The sequence below is a fragment of the Meriones unguiculatus genome, chromosome 15, assembly GCF_030254825.1.
Source record: "Meriones unguiculatus strain TT.TT164.6M chromosome 15, Bangor_MerUng_6.1, whole genome shotgun sequence".
Lineage (NCBI taxonomy): Eukaryota > Metazoa > Chordata > Mammalia > Rodentia > Muridae > Meriones > Meriones unguiculatus.
Genome location: NC_083362.1, coordinates 72436203 through 72461943, shown reverse-complemented (window position 1 = coordinate 72461943; position 25741 = coordinate 72436203). Strand labels below are relative to the sequence as shown.

Genomic DNA, 25741 nt, shown 5'->3' with positions numbered 1-25741 from the left:
AGCAGCAAGTGCTCCCATCACCAACCACTAGTCCAGTTCCTGTAAAGGCTTTTCACAAAGGCTTGATTCTGTGGCCTAAGATGTATTTTTAGAAATTAAATTATTGCTGGGTGGTGGTGGCTTATACCTTTAATCCTAGCACTCAGGAGGCAGAGACAGCTGGATATCTGTGAGTTTCAGGCCAGCCTGGTCTACAGGATGAGTTTCAGGATAGCCAGGGCTACACAGAGAAACCCTGTCTTGAAAAAAACCAAACTATAAATAAATAAATAAATAGCTGTGTGTGTGCGTGTGTGTAGCCCCGTGGATTTCTTGTGGAGACCAGAAGACAAGGTTGTAGAGCTGGAGCTCTCCTCTTACCGATTCTGGAGTTCTGGAGATCAAACTTGCCTTGTTGAGCAGGAAGCAAGCCACCTTTACCTGCTGAGCCATCTCGTTGGTCGCCCAGCAATGTGTGGCTGATAAAACCCTCAAACACACAACCTTGAAGCTTGGAAGGAGAAACCAATTTAAGCTGCTCTTTGAAATTTGGGTATAATCTACATACACCATAAAATTTGCCCCCTTAAAGCACACAAGTTAGTGGTTTCCAGCGCATCCACAAAGTTGAACATCTATTAGCCGACATCTGATTCCAGAATAAGCTGGTTTTTAAAACTGTGAGTTTTAAGACGAAGAGGTCCTTGGGTTTTGAACAAAATTTATAAAACATAAATGTGTGATGCGGCTCCATTGTGTTGAAAGAGCAACTAATTGACACCCAAGAAGACAGAAATATATCAGCTGGAGCCAAACAAAAGCCCTGCATAATTGGTGGGTGGAATTTAAAAACCAGTATGATGATTCTGGAAGCTCCGCTAACGATGCCTTCTTCCATTCAGCTCCCATATTTTCACGACAGCCACTAAAATCCAGAATTGAAATAAACTACCTCGAGAGCCAGGACTTCAAATTGATGTTTCACAGTGTTAAATCAAGACTTTAGCAAATAAGGAAACATATTCAATCTTCCTAATATTACTAGTGGGAGCAAAGTGTGTTTTTGTACCTTCATAAATGTACAAATAAATTTGTAATGTTGCAGAATTTACTAGGAAACACAGCCGATTCCACCTTTATGTAAGGATTGCAAATGTCCTCATTGGGCAGGTCGGACAGGTACCCAGCATGACTATACAGGTGCTCCATCAAGTTCCCAACGCAAGGCAGAGGTGTTAGGGTCTTCACCCCACCTCTGCCTGACCAACTTTTGCATCTACCCCCCCCCCAATAACACAGAATGGAAAGGGAAAAGAAAAGATTCCATGTTCCCTGCAAGAGCCGAAGTCCGACACCCAGAGCCAGGGCTGGTCTGATTCCCATTCAAGGGCTTGCCTACGACCCCAGCACTACAGACTTCAAAGCTCTTCCTCTCCTTTGACGTCGACGCCCCAGCTTTACATCCTTCATCCCAGTCACCCTCTCTGACCCTGTCATTGAAATCTTGCCCCTGCGGAGGGCCCCCTCAGGGCCTTTGCACTGCTGTTTTGTTGTTGTTGTTCAGACCTTCGCTTTGTTCAGGAGTTTTGCTCAGGAGTTTTGCTCAGCTGGTTGTCTCTGCCCGGCCTGAGCTCTGTCATCTCCCACCCCTCCCCCCTGTGCCCTGTGCTCCAGGCACTCCAGGCTTTCCTTCTGCAGAGAACCTACTAGAATCCCAGAGTGTGGCTCACACTTAAAATCACAGCATCCGGGAGACTGCACAAGAGGATTGCCAGAAATGAGGCCAGCTTCCGCTGCAGAGTCTCAGGAGGAGAAGGGTGAAGTGGAGGAGGAAGAGGAGGAGGAGGAATGTCTAGAGCATGGGAATGTGGCTCAGTGGCAGAGCACTTTTGCAGCAGGCCCTGGGTTCTGGTTTTGAACTGAAGAGAAGGAAAACGACCACTGGCATTGCATTGCATAACACTTTATTGATTTGTTTCTTCCAGGAGAACACAGGCCTTGGGCGATAGGGACTTTCCTTAGTTCAGAAATTTAGGTGCAGACCGAGAGGACCTGGGAGGGTGGGAGGCAGTTCCTTGAATTTCCTAACTGCCTGATAGAAGTGGGAAGATTGGTATGATATGGCTGGGCCCGGGAAGGGCCTGGGTGTGGAGCTGGCCCAGTAAGGCCCGGGAAGGTCTATGCCAAAGGCCGGCTGGGCAAACCAGCACAGCAGCTTTCTTTCGGGCACATTGGCTTGAGGAATGGTGGGAGTTCAGGCTCTGTGTTCTCCTGGACCGGTACATAACCCAGAGCCTGTGCGCATCCAAGCTTGGTGAGAGTGCCAGTGGGTGGGGGCATGTCTGGTCCTCCACACATTTTTGTTGGAGTCCTCTTTTTCGCTGGGGGCTGGTGGCTGAGGTCAAAAAAGAGTCCAGACTGCTCCAGGAGGGTTGAGCCATGGTTGTCATGCTGCTTCAAGAAGGAGGAGCTCTGCGGGTTTGGGGGTAGGGAGCACTGGGTAAGGGTGCAGGGGCGGGGAGGTCATGAGGAGAAGTTAGTGGGAGGTCAGGGTAAGAGAAGCAACCGGGCGGGATGGGGTTGGACCTGGACGGGGGAGCCTGGCCGAGCTGGAGTTTAGAACTCCTCGGCAGCTCCCAGCAGCAGCAGCATTCCGGCCAGAAGCGTCAAGGCCAGCGGGGCGGTGGCTGGGCCCTGGCTGCTGGCGCTGCTCTGGGTGGGCCGGGTGGTGGTCTGGCGGGTGGTGGTCTGGCGGGTTGTGGTGGTGGAGTGGCCTGGGGTGACGGCGCCACTCTGTTCCGCAGGGGGCGCCAGGCCGCAGTCGGTGTAGGGCTCCAGGCAGCCCGCGAAGGCCATGACGTGCGCGATGTAGTTCTGCTCCTGCACCCCGTGCACCAGGTGCGCCTGCGGGCCGCGCGCGAAGATGGCCACGTCCTCCCCGCCGTGGGTCTCCGACTTCACCGGCACGGCCGCCTGCTGCCGGTACGAGGGGCTGTCTGGAGGGACAAGCGGTTCAGGGGGCGGGTCAACGACCGAGCCCCCCCTCCCGCCCGACCCTCGGACAAGCCCCTCCACCGCACTCACAGCTTTCGGCGGCCGTGACGTTGGGTCTTTCGCCTGTACCCACGTAGCCGGGGCCGTTGCCGTAGAGGATGGAGGTGTAGGGCTTGCCGTCCAGAGCGTTGAGGGGGGCCAGCCCTGCACGGAGGAGGGGAGACGCCTTGTCCTTCCCGGGACTGATGCTCAGACGACCCCCCCCCCGCCCCGGCTCAGTGCTTGCTAGATCCCCACGAGGCAGGCGCTCTTGCTCTTTCTGCTCGTTTAACAGAGAGAGGAAGTTCTGTGCATGACGACCACCTGCGCTGCCCCCGGCCTACCGAAAATGGAGCTTCCTCGAAGGGTGTAGCCACCAAAGGAGAAGACGTGGGAGTGGTCAGCGGTGACTATGGTCAGCGTGTCCCTCTCGCTGGTGAGCTGGCTGGCCTTCTCGATGGCTTGGTCGAACATCACGGCCTCGGTCAGCGCCAGGTAAGCTGTGCCCAGGTGGTGACCACGGTCGATCCGGCCCCCTGCAGGAAGCCAGTGAGCTCCAGCCTGTCCCTGTCCATTGTCCCCTCTTTTCACGGGCGCCTGGAGACTCACCTTCCACAAAGAGGTAGAAGCCTTTGGGGTTCCTGCTTAGCACCCGCAGGGCTGCCTCCGTCATGTCCTTCAGAGATGGGTCCATCAAGGGGTCCCGTTGGGTCTCGAATTTTGTGTCTACAGGCTCAAAGAGGCCTAAGGGACAAAACAAACCACCCAGCTCGGTGGTGGGGTCGTGGCACTCACACACACATGCTCAGGGTCGCCTTCTGAGGTGTACCAGCGTGGGAAGCGTGGGGCCATTACCCATGAGGTGCATCACCGACGGGTCCAGGGACGTCTGAATGAGCTGCTCACGATTCCAAACATACTGGGATCCCTAAAGGGACATCAACAATTGCTAAGGCCCAGAGCCCTTCCCCTGGCCTCTGCTGTGTCGCCATTGAGCACCTCCTCACCTGGTGCCTGGACAGCCACTCCTGCACCAGGTTCCTGCCGTCCAGCCTGGTTCCAGTCTCGTTCACATCATTTGGATACTCGGGGTCTGGGGTTCCCGCAGGGAACATGTATTTTCGGCCCCCACCAAGGATCACCTGTGGCCAGAGAGGGTCAAGGAAGGTGAGATTTAGCACACACACACACACACCCCGCCTCCTTTTCCGGCCAGTCCCCAGCTCCCCATCGGGTCTATGGGAACTGCCCCCAGCCCTCCGGGAATCTGGACCATCCAGGGAGCTCAGACTTCAGTGCCTGGGCCCGCCCCTCCCGCAGCCCCCGCCCGGCCCTTTCTTCCTCACGTCGATGTCCATGTTGGAAACGAGCTGTGTGGCGATGTCCTTGCAGCCCTCCTGTAGTGCTGACTCGGGCATGTCCGCGTCCCCGTACCAGTTGCGGTTCACGGTGTGAACGTAGGTGCCCGCTGGGGAGGCGTGCTGCACCCTGGTGGTGGTCACCACCCCCACAGACTTCCCTGAAGATGCCAAAGGCCGTGGTGAGACCTCCAGCGCCCGGGCCCGCCCCATCCCCGAGCCTGGCCCCAGCTCACCTGCTTTCTTTGCCCGATACATGACCGAGAAGACCTCGTTGCCAAATGTGGTGTTGCACTGGTCGAATCTCGCAGCTGCGCTCACACCGATGGTCTTGTAGTTGGTCTTGACCCCGCAGAGGTAGGCGGTGGCTGTGCTCGCACTGTCTGGGACCTGTCTGTCCACGCTGTATGTCTGGGGACAGAGACACTGCCAGCTGGGCTCAAAGCAGACTTTTATTTCTTCACCCAAGCTGGGGCCTGCTCGTTATGCTGGACCCCTAACTGGGCTATAGATCTCCTGGGTTCTCTCGGTCACCCTTTGCCCAGGTCACTGTTAGCCTCTTCCCCACATCCCAGAAACGTGGCCCAGTACCCACCTTGGACAGAGCCATATATGGGAAGTAGTCCATGGCCAGGGGTGTCTCAGGTCCTAGATGACCGTCCATTTGTCCCTTTAGGATCCGGGTAGCTGTCACTGTGGGCACTCCCATCCCTGAAGGAGCAGACACAACCTGGTTGGGACTGAACCCCAGAACTGCCTGGACCAATCAGTGACCTTGGTGCCTGAATCGAAAGGGCCCAGGGTGACCAGGCCTCACACTCACCATCCCCCAGGAAGATGATGAGGTTCTTGGCGGATGTCTGAATGGGCTGCAGCTTCTTGGCAGCATCCAGGGCCTCCTTTGCCTTTTGGTTCCAGAAGGCCGGGTTCTCCTCCTCCACTGGCCAAGGGGATAGCAGAGACAGGGTGAGACTGGAGGCCCGTGTGTGTGAATGAAGTGTGCACCTGGAGGAGTCGCCTTACCTGGGATGACACTGAGGGACAGCTGTAGCCTGAGGCCCAGCAGCAGCAGCAGCGCCCGGGCTCCCTGCATAGCTGGGGCCAGTGGAGGGACTGCAGTGGATGAGGAGCTGGGACAGTAGGGTACCAACCAAGGCACAGTCTGCCTGGACTTAAATAGGGGAAGACTTTGTTCCTAAACAAACAGCCCCATGTCCCTCCCCTGGATCGAAGTGGCTGTCCTGGCCCCACCTCTGCCCTGTGAACTGAACTGAACTTCTGCTTGCTGGAGAAAAATGTCAGGGTGTGTCTAACTGAGCCTGGGCCAGGGGTCCTGGCAGAGCAGGCCCCAGGTGAACCCCAGGTGTCCTCCCCAGGTAGGGTGGGAGGCTACACAGCTGCCCTCTGGGCAAGGAGCTTGTGTCCCCAGCTGCCAGGGTGCCCAGCCACCATGTCCTTATAGACACATCACTCTTGCTCCTGAGGACCAGGGCGACTAGGCTCTGTTCTGGGCACTAGAAGTAGATGGGTCTGGAAGGACACAGCTTGGACGAGGGGCCTTTGACCTCCTGCAACCAGGAGCCACAGGACAAAGGGAGCAAGGCACACGGAAAGCCCTGCTGTCCATCTGGCCTCTCAGCCTGACCTGGGCAAGAACTTGGAATTTTTTCCACTTTGTTATTTGTTTAAAATGGAGTTGCAGACAGAGCTCTACCTTCCATGTTGAGAGAAACATCACACACAAACTGGAGCAGCCATGTACTATGGTTTGCATATGGTTGGAGCTTGTGTGTCACAGGGACACACACAGCATGCTTGGTCCCTAGTGTAGTGATGAAGCTGGGACACTTAGGAAGTAGAAGGCAGAGGCAACAAGGCCATTTGGGGTTATATTCTTAGAAAGGGTTATTGTATTTTTCATGAGATCCCACTTGGTTCCCACTATAAGGGGTCATAATGAAAGACCAAGACTGGCCTCTCCTTCATTTCTGGCTCCCTTGGGATCTTTCTCTGTCTCTTGTGACCACAGCATGAGGCTGCGCAGTGAAGGGGACCCTTATAAGATTCAAGCGCATGTAAGCGGGGCACTGGGCTTTCAAACCTGCTTAAAGGAATCTACTTTTGAAATTCAGTCCCCACCATCAGTTACTTTGCTTTTGCAATGGAAAATGGAATTATACCCCAAGCATGCTTGGGTGGATGAATGGATAAACAAACAAATGCTCCCTATAAGTAACTGAAGATCGTTAGCCTGAAACGGGAAGGGAATCTGCCAAGCGTAAGTGTGGAACTCAGGAGCTGGAGGCGGGAGGATCAGGAGTTCAAAGTAGCCAACATGATGAGCACCTTTAATCCTAGCACTCAGAAGGCAGAGACAGCAGGATCTCTGTAGGTCTGGGACCAACCTGGCCTACATATTGAGTTCCAAGTCAGACAGGGCTATATAGTGAGACCCTTTCTCAAAAATAAAGATTTTAAAAGCCAACATGAGAAGAGAGAGAGAAGGGGGAGTAGCAGAGTTCTCGCCCAGCACACATAAGGTTCCTGAGTTCAAGCTCCAGCACCATGAGTAAAACCACCATAACCACCACCAAAACAACCTCAAACCAACCAAAATCAAAGCCAACGGGATCCTGACTCATGCTGCAGTGTGGCTGAGCCAGAGAAGATTGTGCTAAATGTAATCAGCCCATCACAACAACACAAACTCTGCCTCCTCGCCCTTCTCAGGTGCTACCAAGAGACATAAAATCTACGTAGGTAAGAATGATGGGGTGCTGGAGAGATGGCTCAGAGGTTAAGAGTACATCCTGTTCCTGCGAAAGGTCCAAGTTCAGTTTGCAGCTCTCACATCAAGACACAAGTGCCTGTCACTCTGGTTCTGAGGGGTCTGCTGGCTTCCTCGGATACCTGTACTCACACACACACGTAGCCATTTCCTCACATACATACATGTAGTTAAAAATAAAATGAGGGGGTGGAGAGATGACTGGGTGGTTAAAACACTGGCTGTTCTTCCAGTGGACCCGGATTCGATTCCTGCACCCACATAGCCTGTAACAGACAAAAGTCTGTTACTCCAGGGCTGGCGAGACGGCTCGGATGTTAAGAGCACCGGCTGCTCTTCCAGAGGACCCACGCTCAATTCCCAGCACCCACGTGGCAGCTCACAAGTGTCTGTAAACCCAAGATCTGACACTCGTAGACACACATGCAGGGTAAATAACAATGTGCACAAAGTTAAAATAAATAAATTATGAAAAAAAATGTCTGTTACTCCAGCTCAAGGAGAATTCGGTGTTCTCTTCTGACCTCTGAAGGCCCTGTACACACACACACACACACACACACACACACACACACTGCACAGACATGCACACCTAAACACCCATACATATAAAATAAAAATGGGTGGGGTGTAAGAAAATATTTTTTTTAAATGTTTCAGTTTAATAAAGTCCATGAAAACAGAAAAGAAAAAGCAAAGAAGGCTGGGGGGTGGGAGAGATGAGGAGCCTTTGTCTAACAGGTTCCGTGTCTCAGCTCTTCAAGATGGCTGATCACGTGCTGAACAGACATGTGGAGTCCTTAGACCCGCGTTTGTAGAACAGACCTCCAGGTGAGCCTGTCTGCCTCCTGCCAGAGCTCTGATCATTCCCTCTACTTCCTGTGTTGGCATGCTGTGCTAGAAAAAGGATTTTTGTCAAGTTTATCAATAAATGATTTTATTGCCATACAATAATTGCACATATTTATGGGTACAATGATAATTCTATCCACGCCACGATATTAAATGAGGAAATCAGAGTAATTAGAGTTTCCACCTCCTTAAGTATTTGTGCTGGGAGAGGGAAATTCTTGGCTAAAGTTCAGGGTGATTGGCTACCGGACAAGCTGTTAATCAATTAATTAAAAAAAAAATCAAGTTGTAGGTTAAAGGTTCATGACCCTGCAGTGAGTGTCAGCCAGAAAGGCTTAGCTATGACATACCTTAAAAAAATTTTTTTAGCTTCTCCTCTTATTCTTTTTCCACCATCCTCCTCCTCTACCTCCTCCTCCTCATCATCTTGTGTGGGTGCTCATGCCATGTGAGGGTCAGAGGACAGCTTTCTGGAGTCAGTTCTCTCCTGCTACCTTTATATAGGTTCCAGGGATTGAACTCAGGTCCCTAACGTTGTACGGCAAGTTCCTTTACCTGCTGAGTCATCTTGCAGGCCTCTAGCCCCCTTTGAGATTGTAATGATGGCATAATTGTAGATTCCTATTTATAGCTATTTATAGAATAAGATGAGCTGACCACCAGGGACTAGGGGAAAGGGCAGGGGACTTATCCAAGTTCCCCTCGGAGCAATCCTCAGATGCAGTGCTCACGTCCCTAGTTTTACATATGTGGATTTGTGTGGGGATGTGATATTCTGCTCAGCCTGCTTCCTTCCTTTATGTTGAGATCTTCATCTTCACTTTTAGTTGTGTGTGTCTGTGTGTAGGTATGTGCAGGGTTCTGTGTAGACCAGAGGAGGATGCGGGATCCCTCCAAGTGTTACACGTGGTTGTGAGTCGCCTGAACTGGGTGCTAAGAACCCAGTCAAGTTTTCTACCACTGAGCCATTTCTCCTGACCCCTTCCTCCCTGCACTTCTCTCTCTCTTTCCTTCTTAATCCACAGGATGTCTCTCTGTGTAGCCCAGACACCTGGAACTTGTGAGCTCACCTCAGCCTGCCGAGTGCTGGGATTACAGGTGTGTTCCACCACGCCCAGCGTCTTTTCAGCTTTATCACCTGAGTGCGTTCATGGCACAACTGTGGCCAAGTTCCCTCACATCTCTAAACCCACAAGACCCCTCTACTGACACTCACTGGCTTCCCCCACCCCTTTCCTAACCCCTAACCCAGTAACCTGCCCTTCTCTTCTAAAATGTTGTCATTTCCTAGAAATTGTGCCAACAGAATGAAATCCTTTGTCATCCTTTGGATCAGGATTTTTTTTCACTAAATGTAATTCTTTGAAGCACCCCACCTGTTTATGTGGCTGATCGGTATGACACCTTGCCACTTTCAGGACCAAAGTACATCTGTTCTTTCCAGCCTTTCTGGGAGACTAGGGCTGATTTGGTTAATAGTGACGCCATCATCTTCATGTTGCCTTACTGAACACCTTTATCATGAGTGTAGAGCGCGGAGTCTCTGCAGAGTTCACCAGGAAACAAGTTTCCTGATAGCTTGGCCCCGGGTGGAAAAGCTTCTAACCAAAACAAACCATGACAAGTACACGATGGGATGATGATAGGAAGGATTCCTCGGTAAATGTCCAAACAGCCCACCAAGGGATGGAAACAAACCAGCTGACTTTTCCTGTATCCCTAGGAGTATGGGCCACTCAGGAGCAAGCATCAGTTATAAACAACTGTAGCAGGATGAGACTAGAAAAGCCACAATATTTTTCCACAATTTGTAGCATTTTGTCTATTCTATGAGTTATGGAGTCCAGTACTTTTACTAGCCTTCATTTATTTATTTAGTGTTTCTTCATTTTTGGCTTTATTGAGACAGGTAGTCAGGAATGTACCCACATTCAAAGCTGGCTCATTTTATGTGTTTATTTATTTACTTTAAGATATTCATACTCCAGGTTGGTGTCAGACTTACTATGTAGCTGAAGATGGCCTTGACCTTCTGAGAGTTTATACCTCCCTCCCAAGCACTGGCCTTACAGGTATGTGCCACTGTGGCAAGTTCACTCAGTGCTGAGGATCACACTCAGGACGTAGCATGTTAGGCAAACGCTACCAACTGAGCCACATATGCAGCGCCTACTAATTCTCTGAGGAAAGGCCTCATATAGCACAAGCCTCGTACTTGCTATGAAGTCGAGGATGGCCTTGAATTCTTGGCGCTCCTGCCCCTCCCTCCTAACTGCTGAGGCTGCGAAGGGGTCCCACCACACCGTGCTTTGTTTCTACAATTTTACTTTATTTTTCCTGGTGCTGGGGACCAAGCCTAGGACTGTGCACATGCTGGGCCAGCCCTGTGCCAGCGAGTCACGCCTCCTCCTGGGAGGAGGTACTTAATGAATGAGCTGAGAGGGCACAGGAAATGGGTTTGTTTGCTTGCTTTCTTATTTCTTGAGACTGGCCGGGAACTTGCTCTGTAGATCAGGCTGGTCATAAACTCACACAGACCTGCCTAAGGGGTTTCTGTCTCTCCTTCGTGTGTGCCACCACACCTGACACCACTTATTTTTCTTTTGAATGCGGACACTGCATTCTCACTGCTGTCACCAGCAGAAACAGTTTAAAGGTAAAGAGGCTTCGTTTGGCTCAGGGCCTAAGGGGATACAATCCGCTGTGGCAGGCAAGGAATGGCAGACTTTCTGATGGCAGGAGTGTGTGGAGGAGGCTCCTCGCGTCATGGAAGGTCAGGAAACAAAGAGAGGACCTGAATCAGGCCTGGCTAGACACTGCAAGTCTCATCGCCTCGCCTAGATCCACTCCTTAGGCCCTACGTTCCAAAGGTTCCACACTGTCCCCAAACAGCATCAACAGCTGAGGACGAAGTGTTCAAACATAAGCCCAGAACTTGCTGACATAGCATGAAGACCTGCCTCCCTACACCCCAAAAAACTCAAACAAACTGGAGGGGCCACCCGACTGGAGATACTGCTCAGTAGGCTGAGGGCTTGCCCAGCATGCAAGCAGCCTTGGAGCTAACCCCAACACCTTCTACACCCGAGTGGTGCACACCCATAATTCAGCACGCAGGAAGCACAGGCAGGAAGGTCAGTTCTAGGTCGCCCTTGGTTATATCAGGAGTTTGAGACCAGCCTGGGATACAGGAGAGCCTGTTGGAAGTAAGACAGACAGACAGAAAATAAGAAAGAAAAGAAGGAAGAAAGGGAAGGGAAGGGAAGAAAAGAAAAAAAGTGGAAGGAAAAACATCTACTAAAGTATTTTCTTGGTATCTAATAACCTGCATTCTAGACATGTGAACCAGGCTAGAACTGGAGCCTCCTGAGTGCTGAGATCTGGCCCACACCACACACCTGGCCCTAATGAACTCTTGCTCTGCTCCCCGTTGGGTTACTGGGTCTAAGAACCAATTGGTTTCTTGGGAACATCCTGGGACTTCTCAGAGTTTCGTGGCTCCATCTTAAAGTCATCAGAGACCCTTCCTGAGGGTCTCCTCGAGAACAAAACACTTTAGGTTGATGGCTGCTTGGGAAATTACCGAGTAATCAACCATCTGTGAAAGCGGAAATTCACTTATTTCTTCCACATATGCTTGAAGATAACAAACTATGGCTGATAGTATGCCAGGGTATCAGATCTGTATGAATTTTGTCCACCTTCTGAGACATACATTAGTAACACACTTATGCAAATTTACCTGAGACACATATTAGAATACACTTATGCAAATTCAACTCACCAGGCTTGTCATTACTCCTCGACAACTTCCCATTTAATTCAATGCATCAGATCAACCTAATTAGTTGTTGTATTTTGTCATTGTTTTGGGGGTGCCACCAAAATGGGGTCTTGACTGGTGTGGTGGCACATAGCTTTAATCCATGACGGACCTAAGTGGGTCTCTCTGTGAGTCTGAGGCTATCCTGGTCTACATAGTGAATGCCAGACCAGCCATGGGGTTACTAGCATGCCCACCCATGCCCAGCAAGTACCTTAATTTCCAGGAATACATGACCAAAGTGACTCTGGACTTTTTTTACATCATGGCTTGCAGATGACATCTTTACACGCATTTTAGAAAATGACCCGTCGGGACATTTTCTCATGTTTCCACATACATTCATCATCTCCTATAGAAACAGTGTGCCTCAGGCTGGGTCAGTGGGAGAGGACTGTCCAGCATGACTCACTTCTATCCACGCGCCCAAACAAACAAATTGAGAACCCTAGATAGATACTCGGATTCACATTTGACAATTGTTCTTCCAGTGTGTGTGTGTGCGCGTGTGTGTGTACGTGTGCTCCTAGCACACACAGTAGTCAGAGGATGATTACTTGCAGTCATTCTTTCCTCCTTCTCATGTGTGTTCCAGAGTCACACTCAGGTTGTCAGGCTTGGTAGCAACTGCCTCTACTCACCGAGCCATCTTACCTGCCTGGTCTGCATGTTCTTGGCATGTGACTTGTTTTGAGGTAAAGAAATTTGAAAACCAGCAAAATGCAGAGGTTTTTCTGAGTTTCTCTTCACACACCTTGTGTTATTTAGATTTTCATTGCTATGGAAAAAAGCTGAGAAAAAGATCATCATCATCATCATTTGGGACAAGCTCTCACTGCAGCCTGCACGGACTTGGAACTCGCTGTGGAGACCAGACTGGCTTCCATCTCCTGTCTATCCTCTAGCTTTATCCCCCCTGGGATAAAGTGTGAGCCACCAGGGGGTGCGGTAACTAAAGCTGATCTCATGGCGGCCATGCAGCACCAAGGGAAAGAGAGCAGGGATTGGACGGGGACAAGATACAGCCATCTCGTGTACACCCCCCAGGACCCCCGCCTCCAACTACAGGGTGCCTAACTCCTCCAGTGACTTCACCAAACTATGAACTCATCGGTGGATTAACCTCCTGCTAAGGTCAGAGCCTCATGATACAACCCCCTTTCAAAAGCTTTTCCTGGAAGACTGGACTTGAATCCTCTGCCTCCTCGTGGGACTTGGAGGCAGAAGGATCAGGAGTTCAAAGTCAGCCTTAGCTAGCCAGTTCAAGGCCAGCCGGGCTACCGGAGACTCTGTCATGAAATGCTGAAGAAACAGAGCCCCAGGGAGTGCTGCTATACTGAGGACTCAACACGGAGCCTTTGCAGGACTTCTGAGGGGCAAACCACGACACGTCTAAAAACTGGTGCAGAAAGCTAAAGCCAGCTGTCGGGCAGCCCTCCTCTACCCCATACCATTATATTTTTGTCAACAGAATCAGTCAAGTATCAAAAATGCAAAGCTTGGCGTGGTGGCACACGCCTTTAATTCTAGCACCCAGGAGTTGGAAGCAGGCAGGTAGGTCTCTGTGAGTCAGAAGTCTGTATAGTGAGCTCCAGGCCAGCCGTGGCTACACAGTAAGACCCTGTCTCAAAGACAAAAGCAAAGAGAGCTGTCAAGATAGCTCTAAAGGTTTCTTTCTACCAAACCTGAGGACCTGAGTTTGAACCCATACACCCAGAGGTGGAAGGAGAGAACCAGCCCTCAAAAATTGTCCTCTGGCCACTAGGGTTGGCGGCACTCGCCTTTAGGCCAGCCTGGGCTACACAGAGCAATCCTGTCTCAAAAAAAAAAAAAAAAGTCTTCTGATGGTCACACAAGAACCATGGAACATTTGTATACTCCCACCACACATACTACATAAATAAGTACAAATAAGTTTGTAATCCAAAGTTGAATATGCGCACATGTCAAGCATTTCTTTTCAATGTATTTGTTCGCTGGATGGATTTACAGTTTTGTGACTTTAAAATCTAAGGTTATCCAGTCATCAAGTCCAGTGTGTCCATCCCCCATGTGTTTTACACTAAATGCAAATACTCCTCAATATTCAGGAGGCAGAGGTGTTGGGACCCTGAGGTTTTGGCCGGCCTGGGCTCCATAGAGATCCAGTCTCAACAAGTCAAACAGAGAAGGGCAATTCTGAACACTTTCTTGTTCTTGTTTGATCAACAACTTTAAAGCCAGTATGTTAACCAAAGACTGACACAAGCCCCTGAACTCAAAGGCCTGTGTTAGCTTTACTCTTTTTGCTGCTGTGAAGGACCCAAAGAAATGAGCTTGACTCAGCTGTGGAGGCTCAGACCTCCAGCTCTTGGTGGAGGTCAGGGTGAAGCAGGGGATTTCTGAGAGTCTGAGGCCAGGCTTGACTTCAGAGTGAGACTTTACCTCAAAACAAAACAAAACAAAAAACAAGATGGGAAGATGACTCCATGGTGAAATGGTTGCTGCACCTTATGACTCAGAACCCAGGAAAATGTCAAACATCAGTGCACGAGTCTGTACTGACAGGGGCCCTGAATAGGAGATAGGAGATGGAGGCAGGAGAATCACCTAAAACTCTTAGGTCAGCTAGCCTGATCTACACATCAGTGAACAAACGAGGCCTTGTCTCATGCTCAGTTCTGTGACACAGGGACAGATACAGAGACAATTAGCATATCCCTGCAAGAGGATGACACACATTTGTGGAACATCCTGAGAGAGAGAGCAGCTCAGGGCGGAAGGCCCCCTGTTGCATTAGGGAGCTCCGGCTCCTGGCTCACACTCACACTCACACACACATACACATGTATGCCTGACAGGCCCCAGACCTTGGCCTGGCTACCTGTTCTTGCTAACTGAAGTATGTCAACCCAGGACATGGTTTTGAGCTTAAAAGCTCACCCCAAGAAAGGCTCAGGGATCCCAAAAACCCGGTGTAGTTGATGGCCGGCTAATAATGACTTGGTTTAAGCCCATGTCATCTCTAGTGGATGCCCCACAACAAATCACGTACAACATACATACATATGAAAATAAAAAGAAATAATCTCTTAAACCAGCAACTAAGGAAAGAAGTTCAAAAAAAAAAAAAAAAAAAAACCAGAAGAAAAAGAAAAAGGAAAGAAAAGGCAGCTCAGGGCTCTGAGGTTCAAGAGAGAGGTGTCAATGTTATCTTGCCTTGTTACCTTAGGGCCCATAGCACTAATAACAGCAAAAGCACTTTCCACAAGACAGATCATATCCTCAGACTGGAAGCCAGAGCATGGGGAGAAGCAAGACAGACAGAACAACCCCCTTTTCTAGACGTAACTCAGGTCCAATGAGAACTACCTTAATGGTTCCCCGATATAGTGTCTTCTATGACTTAAGGACTCCCTCAGAACCTCCTCCTGCCTCCCATCCTTTCTCCTGCTTCCCCTCTGCTCTTCTCTCTTCCACACTTCTGACCTCTCTTCTTCCAGTGCTGGGTATTGGTCCCGGGGCCTTGTATATAGGTCCTACCTCCTAAAGGTTCCTTTATCATGGCCACTTTGGGGACTACACAGCTTTCAACACAGGAAGCAAGGAGAGAGCTAAGACACATAAACCACACCCACGTCATAGCAGTACGTCTGGTTTTTGAGGGAATACTTACATGATAAGCTCTTCTATCTGTCCGTTTTCTGTTACTATCATGGAATACTTGAAGCTGCGTTATTTTCTTTTCCACCCTTGCTTTCTTTTGAGACGTGGTTTATTGTATTAGTCTGGCCTTGAACTCACAATGTTGCCCAGGCTGGCTTCCTGAGCACTGGGATTACTGGTGTGTGCCACCATGCCCAGCTTCCTCTTCACTTTAAATTTTGTCCTTGTTGCTGCTTTTGAGATTTAAGGTCTTATTTACATCTATGTTGTCCTCAGTCTTGCAATCCTGATGCCTCTGCTACTCAGGGCTGGGATTACAGGCATGAATCACCATGACTGGATTCCCAAGCTGTTTTATTAATGAACTCAATCTCACATTTATCAATTCTTTTTCTGCCTGCCGTTCATTGAGTTAGTGGCTTTATGAACTCACCAGTTTCTGCCAAAGAGTTCTAGAAAATTCTTCTCCAGTTCAAAGTTATTAAAAATTCACATTTCTCAGAGACTTCATCTTTCCTGGCAACTTCTTAGAAGACACTACTTTAAGTTTTTTTTTTCTTCATTTATTTATTTTATTTACTTTACATCCTTGTAGCCCCTTTCCTCGCCCCCTCCCATTCCCACCCTTTTTCTGCCTCCCCTCCCCTTTTCCTCAGAAAAGGGGACCTCCCTTTCCCATCCACCCCAGCTCATCAAGTTGCCTCAGGACTGAGCGTGTCCTCTTCCCCTGTGGCCTGTCAAGGCAGTCCCTCCAGGGGAAAGTGGTCTAAAAGCTGGCAAGTGAGTCCATGTCCAGTGCAGTCCTCATTTCCCTCACTAGAGGACCCACATGAAGCCTGAGCTGCCCATCTGCTAAATCTTTGTAGGGGCCCTAGGTCCAGTTCACGCACAGTCCTTGGTTGATGCTTCAGTCTCAGCAAACCCTTTTGGGCCCTGCTTAGTTGGCTCTGTTGTTTTCCTTGTGGAGCTCCTGTCACGTCCAGGTCCTTTTCTCTTTCCTCCCACTATTCCCCAAGACTCCCTACTCATCAACCAAAGTTTGTCTGTGAGTCTCAACATCTGTTTTCAGGAGCTGCTGGGTAGAGCCTCTCAGAGGACAACTCTGTCAGCCTTCCGTTTGCAAGCTTAGCAGAGGATCATTCATAGTGTCAAGGGTTGGCACTCTCCAATAGGGTGGGCCTTTGATTGGGCCAGGCATCAGTTGGGCGTTTCCTCAAGCTCTGCTCTATCTTTATCCCTGCACATCTTGTAGTCAGGGTAAAATTTGGGTTGAAGTTTTTGTGGGTGGGTTGGTGTTCCCCTCCCTCTACTAGAAGACAAACACAAGCATTGCCAATAGAATACGAGAGAATCTCAGAGGCAGAAAAGACGACCACTTTAAGGTTTTAATTGTATGCAGAAAGCATCCAGAAAGATATAGAATAAAGCAATTGAACCCAACAAAACCAGCGATGTAGAAAAATCTGATAGTTCAAAATAAAAGACAATGATTATACAGCCTACAAAATTTAACATCGCTGTCAGGTGTGATTGTATCCCTTGCTCTTGGGAGGAAGATGCAGGAGGATCACCAAGAGTTCAAGGCCAATCTGGACTGTGTAGCAAGTTCCAGGTCAGCTAGTGCTACATAATGAGATTCTGTCTCAAAAAAGACTAACATTATAATTATGACTGTTAATATAAACTAAGACACAGACTTATGAGTTATAATATACAATTTGGGATCATATATTAATAATGCATTCAAAAGCTCATTCATACAAAAAAATTCATTCATGCAAGTGCAAGTCTTTTGGATGTTAGGGACCCTCTAAAAATGTCCAAAATTCATTGTAGACAAGGGCTGGCGAGATGGCTCAGCAGGTAAAGGCACTCGCTGGCTGCCATGCCTGACAGTCTGAGTTCCATCCAGGGGACCCGCCTCTACACTTGTGCTGTGGAATGTACATTTGCACATGGGAGCATGGCAACCTCCCCCCCCCCCCCCACACACAATTAAGAATTGGAGCAAGGGGGAAATTTGGGTTTGGGAAGGTTTGCCAAATATATGAAAAGCTTACAGCACTTAGCTAATTGGGGCCATTTTGGAAGAAAACTTAGGAAGAAAACATGAGAAGGGCACTGTAGGCATGGTGGCATCACCCTGTGATCCCAGCACTGGAGTGGCAGGAGTGGGAGGATATGGAATTCAAGGTCACCCTCAGCAAGATATCAAGTTCAAAGCCAGCCTGGGCTACAAGATAATCTATTTCAAAACAAAAACCAGCCTGCTGTAGTGACTTGAGCCTTTAATCCCAGCACTCCGGAGGCAGAGGCAGGTAGATCTCTGTGCATTCAAGGCCAGTCTGGTCTACACAGTGAGTTCCAGGACAGCTGTAATAGCGTAATCGAAAGATCCTGTCTCAAAGGGGGTTTTAAAAAAGGATTACATATAAAATAATGAAATCTTAAATCTTGGATTTCAGCCAGGCATGCTGGTGCACACCTTTAATCTCAGCAGGCAGAGGCAGGCAGATCTCTGTAAGCTTGAGGCCAGCCTGGTCTCAAAGCAAATCCAATACAGCCAGGGCTACACAGAGAAACCCAGTCTTTTTTAAAAGATGAATTTATTTTTATTTTACGTACACTGGTGTTTGACTGCATGTATGTCTATGTGAGGGTGTCAGATTCCCTGGATCAGGAGTCACAGCCAGTTGTGAGGTGCCATGTGGATGCTGGGAATTGAACCCATGTCCTGGAAGAAGAGTCAATGCTCTTAATTGCTGAGCCATCTCTCCAACCCCAAGTAACCCTGTCTTGAAAAAAACAAAACAAACAAACAAATAAACCCTTAGATTTCTAGACTGATTGCTTAAAATATAAAAAAAACCTTTCACAGTTTCCTACTCTAAGGAGATCAAACAGGTGTGATGACGTAGGCCTATAATCCTAGCACTGAGGCTGGAGGAGTTTGAGACCAACTGGGCTACACAGTAAGACCCTGTCCTTTATTTTTTTTTAGACAGGGTTTCTCTGTGCAGCCCTGGCTGTCCTGGGTCTCATTCCGTAGACCAGGCTGGCTTTGAACTCAGTGATCCACGAGCCTCTGCCTCCCAAGTACTGGAATTAAAGGTGTGTGCCACCACCCTCCCCCTTGGAAGGCCACTTGGATCTCAAGTGAGTTCAAGGCCGGCCTGCTCTACAAAAAGAATTCCAGGAAAGCCAAGGCCACACAGAGAAACCCTGTCTCCGAAAACCAGCCAGCCAACCAACCAACCAACCAAATAATTACATAAATTTATTATTTCAGGATGCTGGATCTCATTGTGTACCCCAAGATTGTGAGCTGTAAAAACCTGTTTCTTGTTTGATGTGGCTTAGCCCTAACATACACCTTTAATCCAAGAGTTTTCTGTAAACAGAATTAAGAAAAGTTAATCCTAGGTCAAGAGGCGGAGCAAGCAACCAGCTGACAGGGATTAAAGATGTAGGGATGGTGGAGAGAAAGGTATTTAAGACAGGGAAGATGAGGTGATGGAGGAGGAGGGCTGGAATAAATCTTAAAAAAAAAGGAAATCCCTCTCCCCTCTTCATTCCTTTCCTTTCTTTGAATGGGTTTGAAACTCACTAACTAGATCAGGCTGGTCTCAAATGCAGCAACCCTCCTGTCTCTGTCTCCCAAATGCTGCAGTTTTACACATGTACCTCCATGCTTGTCTAGAACACAATTTTCAAATGTGGAAACAAAATGAGTTTTCTGTTTGTTTGTTTGTTTGTTTGTTTGTTTGTTTGAGACAGGGTTTCTCTGTGTAGCTTTGGCTGTCTTGGATTTGCTTTGTAGACCAGGCTGGCCCGGAACTCATAGAAATCCACCTGCTTCTGCCTCCCAAGTGCTAGGATTACAGGTGGGTACCACTGCTGCCTGGCCCAGAATGAGTTTTCTAACAGAACAAAACATATTGGTCTGTTTTTAATGTTATATAAAAATACTGGTGCCAGAGAGATCGCTCAGCAGGTAAAGAAACTTCTGAGGCCAATGAACTGAGGTTGATCTCTGAGATCCATGAGGTGGAAAGAACCCACACCTTCATCATATTCTCTGGGCTCCGAACAGACCCTGTGGCCCAAAGGCATGCACGCATGGCTACACACACAAAGAAATTCAGTAAAAAGGGTATCAATCTTGAACTTAAGCTTAATAATTGAACTTCAGAATTTTATTTTCTTTATTTTCAAGACAAGACCTCAAACTCAAGGAAGGTCTTCTGTCTCAGCTTCTTGAGTTTTAGGACAACAGATGCACATCAGGATGTCTGGCTAGGAATTTAATTATTTAGAAATGGCCTACATATCTAATTAATATGACTTAATTCAGTGTAACATGACCTTAAGGATTTCAAGTTACTAAAAAAATATATTTATTTTTTTGAGATAAAACTCATCATCCTCCTGCCTCAGCATTCTGAATACTGGGATTGCAGGCATCTCCATCAGCCCTAGTTTTGGATTTTTTTTTAAGACTTATTTTATTTTTAATTGTGTGTGTCTATGTGTGTGTGTTATGTACATTTGTGAGTGCAGGTGTTAAAGAAACTTTTATTCTCCTGATTAAATTGTCATCTCAGAGACTTACTGCCTCTCTCTGCTAACCCTGGCCTAGTCCTGGAAGCTTCTAGCTTCCACACAAACCTTGTATAGGCCTAGAAGGTTTTCGGCCTCTGAGATTTAGTGCGGAATAAACTTGTGCTTTCTAGCTCTGTCTGAACTCTGGCGCCTTCAGTTCAACTCAGCTGTTTGGGCTCAAACTCCTCTCCAACCTGACTAATTCAATATGGCTTCTCTCAGTTTCTCCCTGAATTGCTCTGCTTGGCCTCAAACTAACTCTAGCAATTTGTTCTAATCTTCTGGCTCCTTTTCATGCTCTGGCTTGCTCTGTCTTCACCTGTGTCTAGTTTGTTCCCTGTAAAACTCTCTCGGTAAAAACTGCCTCTGAATTCCATGAACTGAACTGCCTCTCAACACTCTCAGCTGAACTGCCCGAACAGCACTGACTAGATAGAACTCAGAGATCTGCTTGCTTTTGTCTCCTGGGATTAAGGGCATGTCTGTATTCTAGCCAGAGCAGCCACGGTGCTGGATTAAAATTTCTCTGCATGCAGGTGCCCAAAAAGGCCATAAGAGGGTGTTAGATTCCTTGGAGCTGCACTTACAATGAGCTGTGAGCCTTCTGATGTGAATGCTGGTCCTCTGCAAGAGCTGTATTCTCTCTTAACCACCCACCACCACTGATGCCCTGAAAATGTTTTGAAACTAAACATGTACAGGGGTACCCTTCCCGCCTCCTCCCCTGGCCCTTTCATCCCTCCTAATGCTTTGCTGATGAAAAGCCCTACCCAGATGGTGAAGACTGTAACTGCCTGGGAGTGGTGGTGCACGCCTGTAACCCCAGCACTTGGGAAACTGAGGCAGGAGGAGTTGCTGCAAGTTTAAGGCCACATTGTGTTCCGTGTCAGCCTGGGATACAGAGGTTACTTTGTTTCAGAAAGAAAGAAAGAAAGAAAGAAAGAAAGAAAGAAAGGAAGGAAGGAAGGAAGGAAGGAAGAGAAGAGAAGAGAAGAGAAGAGAAGAGAAGAGAAGAGAAGAGAAGAGAAGAGAAGAGAAGAGAAGAAAAAAGGAAAATAAAATAAAATAAAATAAAAATAAAATATGGGAACTAGTTGCAAGAAACTGAGGTCTGCCTCAATGTTCCAACTGGGGAGTAAAAAAGAGGCTCATGCCCTAGATGAAGAAGACTCTTCAGAATGCAGCCTTCCTGTTCTGCTTTCCCCTCCTATAAAGCTGTATGGGTCACGACCCCTTTGGGAGATCACATATCAGATATTTACATTATGATCCATAACAGTAGCAAAATTATAGTTATGAAGTAGCGACAAAATAATTTTGTGGTCAGAGGTCAACATGACATGCGGAACTGTATTAAAGGGTCGCAGCATTAGGAAGGTTGAGGACCACGGCAAAAGCTCTGTGTGCTCCTGAGTCCTCAAGTTAAGACAATAGCCCCTCCCTCTTCTCAAGACTGACAACCCCTGAATAAGCCTGATTCCTTCCTACCAACTGAACGGTGGCCTGTGAGTGGTGAGCCTCTGACCCCACTAACACAACAATTACATTTATCAACTGCGTGTCCCATTTATATTCGCCTCATTTTCTTGTTCTTAACAATTATGTTAAATGGCTCCTGGGAATTTCATGGGGTATTGCGCAAAGCCTGCAGATGGCCCAGCTTCTGTCGCCCTGAGCACTGCTTCATGCTCATCCACAACCAGACAATACAGTGTATCCAGTTGGCTGCCCTTGACAGACCTTTCTGAAGGCCTCTCAGTCAGGCAGGCCGAGCCTAGCTCCTCCCTGGTCACAGAAGTGCATGGGCAGGCCTGGCCGGAGATGGGACATACTCCACAGGAATGGGAGCTTCACTGCCATTCTGGATAGGATTAGTTCTACCGTCCCCCATCCCACTGCTTAACTGGTACCCAGCATCTACCTATCAGACCCCCGTGGAAGGATTACCCACTTGTGGAAGAATGGAGCTACCTCCCTGAGTCCACAGCAGAACGGCTGCTGTCGTGCAGTCCCTGGGCCCCCATAGCAGGACTGTCACTAGTCTTCTGACTCAGCATGGAGGTATAGGCGGAAGCCCAGGTGGCCCCATGTGACTGGATTGTGTCCATAGACCTTGTTGATGAAGCATTCTTTGATCACTGCAGGTGACAGGTAGTGTATGCCTGCTATCCAGTTCCACCTAGCACCTGAAGAAGACTTCCAGGAAAGCCGGGCTGATTGTTGGGGAGGATGACAGCATGACTACAGAAGAGATGAGAGATACCTTCTGTTACACACCTGTCAAAATAGCTAACAACAGCAACCAAATAGTGGCAACAACAAATTCGGGTGTGACAGTGTCACAATCAAAATGGAGGGACTCAAGTCAACCTCTCCAAATGTAAAGTGCCGCAGGTAATAGAGGGAGTGGTCAGATGAAATCAGCCTGGTGGACACTGGGACTCTGGCTTTGATCCATTTGTCAGATCCTTTGGACTCTGATGTGGCCAGTAGACATAATTAGAGGTTTATCTGTCACTTTGGTGCCTTTCCAGATTCTACTTCAAGGACTGTGGCTGCCAACAATGCTCATTAAATTCTCTCTGCAGAGTAAAGCTGGATAAAGACCTTTCTGAGTGTCTGTTAGTGCCATAAGGTAGTGTCCATTGCTAAGACTCCATGTTGTCCCTGGATAAATTCCTCAGATGTAACTGAGACCCAGTTGCATAAGCTAAGAGAATGGGCCAAATGCCTGTGTGACCAGCATCTCACAGTTTGCCAGAGTTATTTAGGTCTGGGTTCATATTTCAAAAATCATTTATGCTAATTAAAGTTGTTTATTATTATTATTATTATTATTATTATTATTATTGAGAAAATTGCATGGCCTGGAACTCACTATGTAGACCAAACTGGTTTTGAACTCACAGAGATCTAGCTGCCTCTGCCTCCTGAGGGCCATAATTAACGCCACCACAGTGAGCTAACTTGAAGTTATTATAATATTAATACTGCTACTTCACATCTTCAGTTTAAAAAACCTCATTCCTAAGCCAGGTACAGTGGCACATGCCCATTATAATAGCACTCTGGGAGGCAGAGGCAGGTGGATCTCTGTGAGTTCGAGGCTAGCCTGGCCTACAAAGTGAGTTCAGGACAGCCAAGGCTACACAGAGAAACCCTGTCTCAGAAAATAAATAAATAAATAAATAAATAAATACTTAAACCAAACCAAACAAATGAAACAAGGAGCTGGATGTGCTGGCGCACACCTGTAATCCCAGCACTCTGGGAGGAAAAGGCAGGCAGATCTCTGTGAGTATGAGGTCAGCCCGTTTGACAAATTGAGTTCAGGATAGCCAAGAGCACACAGAGAAACCCAGTCGAGAGAGAGAGAGAGAGAGAGAGAGAGAGAGAGAAAAGAAAAGGAAGAGAAAGGAAAGGAAAAGAAAACAACAACAACAACAACAAAAACCCTCTTCCTTGCTCTAATCGTGGTGGCTAGGCTGGAGGACTATCAAGAGTTCAAGGTCAGCCTAGGCTACATAGGTCATCATGGGCTACAGAGTGAGACAGTCTTGTCTCAAAGGACAAAAAAATCAAAAAATTAAAAACAACACATGGGCTGGAGGGATGGCTCAAGGGGTAAAAGTGTTTGTGGCCAAACTTGACACACCTGAGTTTAACAGAAGACCCACATGGTAGAAAGAAACACCCTAGTCCTGAAAGTCAGGTGTGTGGCCATAATGTGCCTGAAGCAGCAGATTCTGAAGATAGTGGCTCCGAATATTGGCTCTCTGAGGTAAGGGACAGAAGACCCGGAGCAGGAAGGGGAGGGAGCTTGCACAGCAGTACGGAGGGCTTGGAGCTGGGTGAGAGCTTGAGCAGAGAGACAGCTGGGTAGCTGTACACAGGCAGTTGTGTAAGTGATCAGGGTTAATAGGGTCTCAAACTTCTACACAAATACTCCTGCCAAACTGGGGAAACAGGAGCCTTGTTTATGGATGGAGTCACAGGGGAAACCAGACGAAATGTACAGAATTCTCTCATATCATCTCTTTTTTTAAATTATTTTTTATGTGTATGAATGCCTATGAAGGCCAGGAGAGGGTTTCGTATCAACTATATCACACACACACACACACACACACACACACAAATAATAATACAAATGTAAAAACTGGCAGGTGGCTCTATAGTAATGTCGAAACTTTCATCAAAGGCTTCCTAGCTGAAGGCTGACTGTGGTGTCCTGAACCTTTAATCTATAGCCTGATATAAAACTAATTAATTAAGGCCTGCCCAGTAGCTAGTCATCTCCGACCTTTAGTCAAGAATTTTCCTTTCCCAACACAAAGAATGCTTAAGAGACAGGAAGCACAGTCACTCTGACCCCACTGTAACTAAAGGAGCAAACTACGCAACAGCAGCATCTGTAATGAACATTTGCCAATTATTTTCTAGTGCTGAGGACCCAACCCAGGGCTTCAGTATACCACTCATGGACCCTAAATTGAAATATCTCCCCAGCCTCCTAGGCTGCTCTAGAATTCATGGTAATTCCTCCTCAGCATCTCGAGTGCTAAGGTTACAGTTATGAGCCATTATGCTTGGCGACAGTCGCTCTGTCAACTGCTATGCTGCTACACCCCTAGGCTCTGTAATATTTCTTGACAAGTGTCTGAAGAACAATAGAACCACCCAAACACAGCTTGATAATACGACATTCCAGGTGGCAGCTAGGGGGGTAATTAAATATTTGTTTTCAGTTCTGGCGGCTGAACCTGGGCTGTTCATGCTTACACAAGCGCTCTGCCATTGAACGATATCCCGGCCCTGTGGCGGTGATTAGTGGACACTGAGGACTCCCCCTAGGTCTTGCTTCTGTGATTCAGAATCAGCAGGCACAGAACTGAGGTAGAGAGGAGAAGGTTCCGGAAAGCTCTGCCCGAGGGAAGGCAGGGGCATGAAGGGCACTGTGGGGCAAGTGAGGGTGAGAGGAGGCTTGAGAATTAGGCCTGTGGCTTGGACAGTGAGGGGGCCTGGGTGGAAGAAGGCATATGTCGCTGGGGAGGAGGACTCAAGGAAGGCTCTTTTCTTTCCCTTTAATCCTTGAAATGCATCTAATGTGTCTAAAGACATGCACGATATAAAATTTACCTTCTAACTTTTAATTTTATACTTTATTTTATTTAAGACAGGATCTCACCATGTATCCGTTACAGGCCTGGAACTTGTTATATAGACCAGGCTGGCCTTGAACTCACAGAGATCTGCCTACCTCTGCCTCCTGAGCCCTGGGTTTAAAGTTGTGTGCTACTATGTCCAAATGGGTCTTCATTTTTGGCAGGATTTCGGGTATATTAGACTTGCTTTAACTGACTGCAAGGTAGGATGACCTTAAACACCTGATCCTGCCTCTACGCATTCACTGGGGTTTCAGTTGTCTGTAAGAACCTGACTTCCTGGAAGCCTCCTATAAATAGACTTGTACAGCACTGTTGGCTGTGCGTGGGTCTGGGCCTCTTATCCAAAAAACTGAAAATAATTAACTCACTGGTTTTGCCCAAGGAGCAGGATAACTTTGTTCAAAGTGAAATGAGTGTAGATTGAAGAGGGATAGCCTGGGCTTCCTGAGTAAGGGTACTCCGTGGCCTGATTTTGTTGGGGCTCCTTATGGAA

At 48.0% G+C, this 25741-nt stretch overlaps 1 protein-coding gene across 1 annotated transcript; it reads right to left on the bottom strand.

The window, feature by feature from the left end:
* Nucleotides 1-1926: 1926 nt before the first annotated feature.
* On the bottom strand, nucleotides 1927-5533 carry LOC110552959 (intestinal-type alkaline phosphatase). Its single transcript, XM_060368786.1, has 11 exons — nucleotides 5394-5533; nucleotides 5194-5310; nucleotides 4966-5081; nucleotides 4607-4781; nucleotides 4359-4531; nucleotides 4020-4154; nucleotides 3868-3940; nucleotides 3622-3756; nucleotides 3357-3548; nucleotides 3064-3177; nucleotides 1927-2975 (listed from the first exon to the last, which is right to left on the bottom strand). The coding sequence occupies exons 1-11, from the start codon at nucleotides 5461-5463 to the stop codon at nucleotides 2596-2598; spliced, it is 1680 nt and encodes a 559-aa protein (XP_060224769.1). The 5' UTR covers nucleotides 5464-5533; the 3' UTR covers nucleotides 1927-2595.
* Between the last annotated feature and the right edge of the window lie 20208 nt (nucleotides 5534-25741).